At 38.5% G+C, this 4,737-nt stretch overlaps 1 protein-coding gene across 3 annotated transcripts in view; it reads right to left on the bottom strand.

Moving 5' to 3' along the window:
* Positions 1–402: 402 nt before the first annotated feature.
* The window catches only part of LOC104807168 (LMBR1 domain-containing protein 2 homolog A-like), a 5,885-nt gene continuing 1,550 nt past the window's right edge, over positions 403–4,737 (bottom strand). The window contains exons 2-13 of one of the 3 annotated variants that reach the window (XM_010532325.1): positions 4,724–4,737; positions 4,278–4,491; positions 4,022–4,108; positions 3,780–3,919; positions 3,197–3,277; positions 2,918–2,982; positions 2,628–2,803; positions 2,122–2,252; positions 1,901–1,988; positions 1,546–1,759; positions 1,309–1,421; positions 403–1,200 (exon numbers count right to left, since the gene is read on the bottom strand). In XM_010532325.1, the coding sequence (XP_010530627.1) occupies positions 814–1,200; positions 1,309–1,421; positions 1,546–1,759; positions 1,901–1,988; positions 2,122–2,252; positions 2,628–2,803; positions 2,918–2,982; positions 3,197–3,277; positions 3,780–3,919; positions 4,022–4,108; positions 4,278–4,491; positions 4,724–4,737 (1,710 nt within the window). In that variant the 3' untranslated portion in view covers positions 403–813. The remainder of the gene's footprint in view (positions 1,201–1,308; positions 1,422–1,545; positions 1,760–1,900; positions 1,989–2,121; positions 2,253–2,627; positions 2,804–2,917; positions 2,983–3,196; positions 3,278–3,779; positions 3,920–4,021; positions 4,109–4,277; positions 4,492–4,723) is intronic. The other 2 variants (XM_010532323.1, XM_010532324.1) reach the window with 2 other exon arrangements.

The raw sequence follows: 4,737 nt of genomic DNA, 5'->3' as shown, positions 1-4,737 counted from the left end.
CCCCCCCCCAAATATATATATATATAAATAAGAATATAATCACATTTCAACTCCAATGGTACACACGTGGCACTGCAAAAGCTGGTGCATGCGATTTGCCTTTCAATGATTTTAAAACTCTCTAAATTTTCACTTATTTTCGGATTTTCAGCTTTTATTAAAAAAAAAAGGCACACCTTTAATTTTTTATATCAATTTTGGTCAGATTCTAAATTAGAATTTTATGAAAAAAGTATTTCTTTTCTAAAGTGAATTTTGTATTTGATTCAAAAATCTAAAACCATATTTCCAATCAAATGTATTGAAAACAAAAATTTCATGTGGCTCGTCCCAGCAATTGGTCCGTTTTCCACTGCTATCGTTATGCCGAAAACAAATGACAAAGATGTGAAACGCTCAATCTAAGTACGAATAATTTGTATTTAGATACTTTGTTTTCTTTGAGAATTACAAAAATTTGATGGGCAAAGACGTTCTTCCTAACCAAGCTTGGGTGGCCTAGTTGTGAGAGAACATGCAAAACATGCTCTCATCGTGGGTTCAAACCCAATCGTGGGGAGAGACATTCACATGGGCTTTTTCGATCCTCTGAGATCCTCTGAGAGATGTAATCGGACCAAAGTCCCGGTGAACTTCCGGATTATAAAAAAAAAAAAAACGTTCTTCCTCTGTCTTTATGCTCCTTGTAAGTTGTAACCTCTTTCCTTCCTTTTTCTTGTGTTATCTCCTTTCCTCTGTGCCCAACACATTCACCAAAACCATCATCAGACGCATGAATGATAAGGACCAAATCTATTAACGTATCCGCTTCCTTCAAAGGTCGTCCTCCTCAAGGTCGCCGAGGTTCCTTCGTTTTCGAAAAGGGTTTTTCAGCCTCTCGAAGATTTCGTCCAGAGATTGATGCGGAGATGAATCCGACGAGGCGTTCATCCCCTCTTGTATTTGGCGTGACAGTTGAGATTTCTTGGCTTCCATCTTGGCCTTGAAGTTCTGGAACCCGTTCTTCATCGATTCCCATCTCGAACCTGATCTCGGGGCTTGTTCTTGATTTGCATTGCCTTCTTCCAAAGATCTCGAAGGAGTTGATTCTTTGTCGGGGTACTTGGTCGATACGCCTTGCCTTTCTGTAAGCGGTTTCAACTCAGCTCTGTTATCATCCTTCTCCAATAGGGACTTCACTTGATTTTCATCAGATGTGTACTGCCAGGTAACAGGTTGAAATTATGGTTAAATGTGTCAATGCAGATGCAACAGCGACGTGAATAGCTTCAACCGACGAAAAATACGGGTTGAGAAGGAGACATATACATTTGGTGTTTCCTCAGTTTTCTCCTCATCTTCAAGAGTCACATCATTGAAACTCCTTGCCAATGGAATGACCTGCTCACTTACTTTGTACCCTTTCTGCAGCCAATTCCGTTCTGCGGGAGGAAAACAGAGGAGAGAATACTGAAATAAAATGAGGACTGTCTGGGAAACAATATGAACTCGCCCGGAGTTTGTGATACCATGATGACAAAAAGATAATTGGAGTTGAATCTACACCTTTGCGTAAGATGATCAATCCCGATGGATCGAATCCATTTGTTTCATCAACTTCATCTTGTATCTTGAATATCCTCCAGTTTCCAACGTAGTTCACCACACGATCAAAAAAGTTGCTCGCGATAATGATGGTGTATATAACCATGATGAGAGGATAAATTTTATTGAACCCTCTCCCAAAAAACGGGACTGCGTCATCAATGTTTCCCATTCTCTGCATGGAAATCAAATGAGTTACATCTCAAGTGGAATAGAAAATGCGCGAGATGATTAAAGAGATAAGAAGTCACAACACGGGTCCAAAAGTTTACTACAGAAGAAAAAGGGTTCGGGATTCAGGGACTAAGGAACTGACCATCTCAAAGATTGTCTTTTTATCTCCATCAAGATGAATAAGATTCAGAAAGTTGTATGAAATTGGAGGAGCATATCGAGCAACCATCCTGGAGGAAGCTACAGTTAGATCAAATAATAGTGCAGAGAAAGAATTTCGTATTCTTTTTAGCGAAAACGTATAAAGTTTAAGACAATAATATATAAAGTGATGATACAACAGTCGAAGGGGAGAGGATTTACGAGCATATCATAAGTAAGCTAACCGAACTCGTCTGCCTTGGCGTCAGCGAGTAGAACATCAGCATTCCTATTTTAAACAAGGAATAATATGTGCAGACGCACATATACATGAGAGGAACAAAAGCAGCTACCTGTAAAATTACCGCACCGGCTTAGAAACGTACCAATGTATCTTTTCAGAGGAGGCAGTTCCTCAAAAACTTTAATGAAATCAAAATTACAAAAATTTGATGTGAAAATTAAACAGGATATGCCTAAATATGATAAGAAAGGAAAATCATTATGAACTGCCATAACTGATTCAGAAAATTTTCTCCATCAGGAACAAGTTCTTGCTAGCGACAAAAAAAGAATGGAAGTCGGATTTTCAGCAGTTGAATCCCTCATCACTAGTGTCAAGATATGATATTATGCAACCTGACCAATCTACCAATGTATACAAAGGGTAATGAATACAACGCCGACGAATAATTTAGACGTGGATCATCATTCTTAATGGTGTTTACCTGGACAAGCACCTCCCTTTTTCCTACAACGTTTATGAGAATAGAGAAAAGAGATAGATCAACTCCACGCGGCAATATAGTGGCTTCTGCCAAAAGAATTGCAACTGATATGCAACCTAGTGTGATAGCCAAAAGCTTTTCCAGTTCCTTTCTAAGCAGGCACCTCCAAACAAACTCTGAATGATATGGATACTATGTCAATGTTAAAATACAAAACTGAAATAATTCCTAAACATTACTTGGACAACCATTCAAAATACAATGGCTTAACCACGAACGTGACTACTTACCAACTGCATCAAGGAAAGATCCAAATGAGCCAGTTCTTTCATCTCTGAAGGTTGATATATATTTCCTGAAATCAGCGTAAGGACAGCATTGATATCAGAAGGTAATAATTGATGCAATTCAACCTGGTCTTGTGGCAACGATTCCATTTATCAGCAGAAAATGAATTAAACTTTGAGGACTATTGATCTGGAAGGATCAACAAACATCACCACAAGCGGCTGAGTAAACTTTATAAAGAGAAAAGGTAAATATGCAAAACTGTGGGGATAAGAGCATACCATCCCGTTGCATCTCGCCGCTCATAGCTTTTCACTGTATCTTCCAGTTCCAGGGCTTCTAATACGACATTCATGTATTCGCTGCAAAAGTCTAATGGTTGAGTTAAATGACGAGGACATCCTTCAAGTACAAAGAGATTGTAATCATTGTCTCATCTTCATAACTTAAACGTATAATGATGTCTAAGAGAAATCCCCATTTCAAGATCCACAAATTAAATGCAAGCATGCATGTGTTGTTGAAGTTCTTACATCCTAACTCTCCTAGAATAGAGATGAAAAATCGGCAACCGAATGGCTGAAACTTCACAGAAAAAAAAAAACAATAACTGTACTGAACGAAAGTGGCCATGAAATATAAATTGAATGCCATGCATCTCTTCATGTGATTAACACATCGCACTTTTTAAATGAGACAGGATTCACTTGTGCACTGAAATTGTAAATTTAGACAAAAAGGCTGCTATTGCAATTTGCATTTCTATTGTTAGTATAGAACAGAAAATAACGCAGAAATGAAAGCTTTTCAGATGGCTAGCGGCAGCAAAAAAGGGTAGCTACTGTTCAATGAGATGTGATGTACCTTTTATACCGATAGTACGTCTCTCTCGCTATTCGCAGGTTGCGCCTTAGTGCTGCCATTGTTTTCTCATCAGTGTCATAATCCATATCATTTTCTCCTAGTCTCCCACCTTGAGGTTTGAAAGAAGGATCATTTTTCAACTAAAATATAAGCAGACCAAAAAAAGAAAAAGAAAAAGAAGAGGATAAGCACAACAATGCTGAAGGAAACAAGAACACTTGCATGCATGTCTAGTCAAATACCATTTCTTGCAACATATTGTCAATGACATCCATGAATGGTCGCAAAGGATCGCGCTTGGACATTTGATTAGATGTTGCCTGAGCAACCTGAGAAAAGAAATAAAAATAGACTACATGGTTAAAACATAAAGCATAGTCATACAGACGGATGCTATCTCTCTATGCTGTATTTATCGATACAAAAGGCATTGATTGCAATAGGCAAATGAAGATTTAAATGCCACGGAGAAGCAAATAGATGGAAAGGACCACTTACTACTATTGCATTGGAAAATTCTTGGTGAGCATCGTCAAGTTTCAGAGCCATCTTTGCAACCTTATGTGAAAGCACCTTCTGCCGAGCAATCCAATCTGCATTTTTCCAGATTCCCCTTGGAATTTCACTTAACCCAAAGCCAAGAAGAAAAGCGCCTGTAACAAGGCCAAAAGTGTTTGAGCATGCCATAGCAAATCCAAGAATGCCCCCGCTCCTGCAATCCAAAAGGCATTATAAATAAAGCGGAGCAGGATCAGGAACACATAAAGGTAGTAGTAAGGAAGCACCATCAGACGTATTCTCGGAATCTCATATCCCTAGAAATTCAAGTAAAAAAGAACCAAGACTATGAAAAACCTTGGAGGACCCAATAAGAAGCTGCTAGTAAACTATCAACAAGATATTCACAATAATGACGAACCTAATGACATCAAAAGCATACATACCAACTTGTAGGGAA

The sequence above is a fragment of the Tarenaya hassleriana genome, unplaced genomic scaffold (genome assembly GCF_000463585.1).
Source record: "Tarenaya hassleriana unplaced genomic scaffold, ASM46358v1 Cleome13, whole genome shotgun sequence".
Classification (NCBI taxonomy): domain Eukaryota; kingdom Viridiplantae; phylum Streptophyta; class Magnoliopsida; order Brassicales; family Cleomaceae; genus Tarenaya; species Tarenaya hassleriana.
Note: the sequence above shows the minus strand (reverse complement) of the source record. Positions and strands in the feature narration are given on the sequence as shown.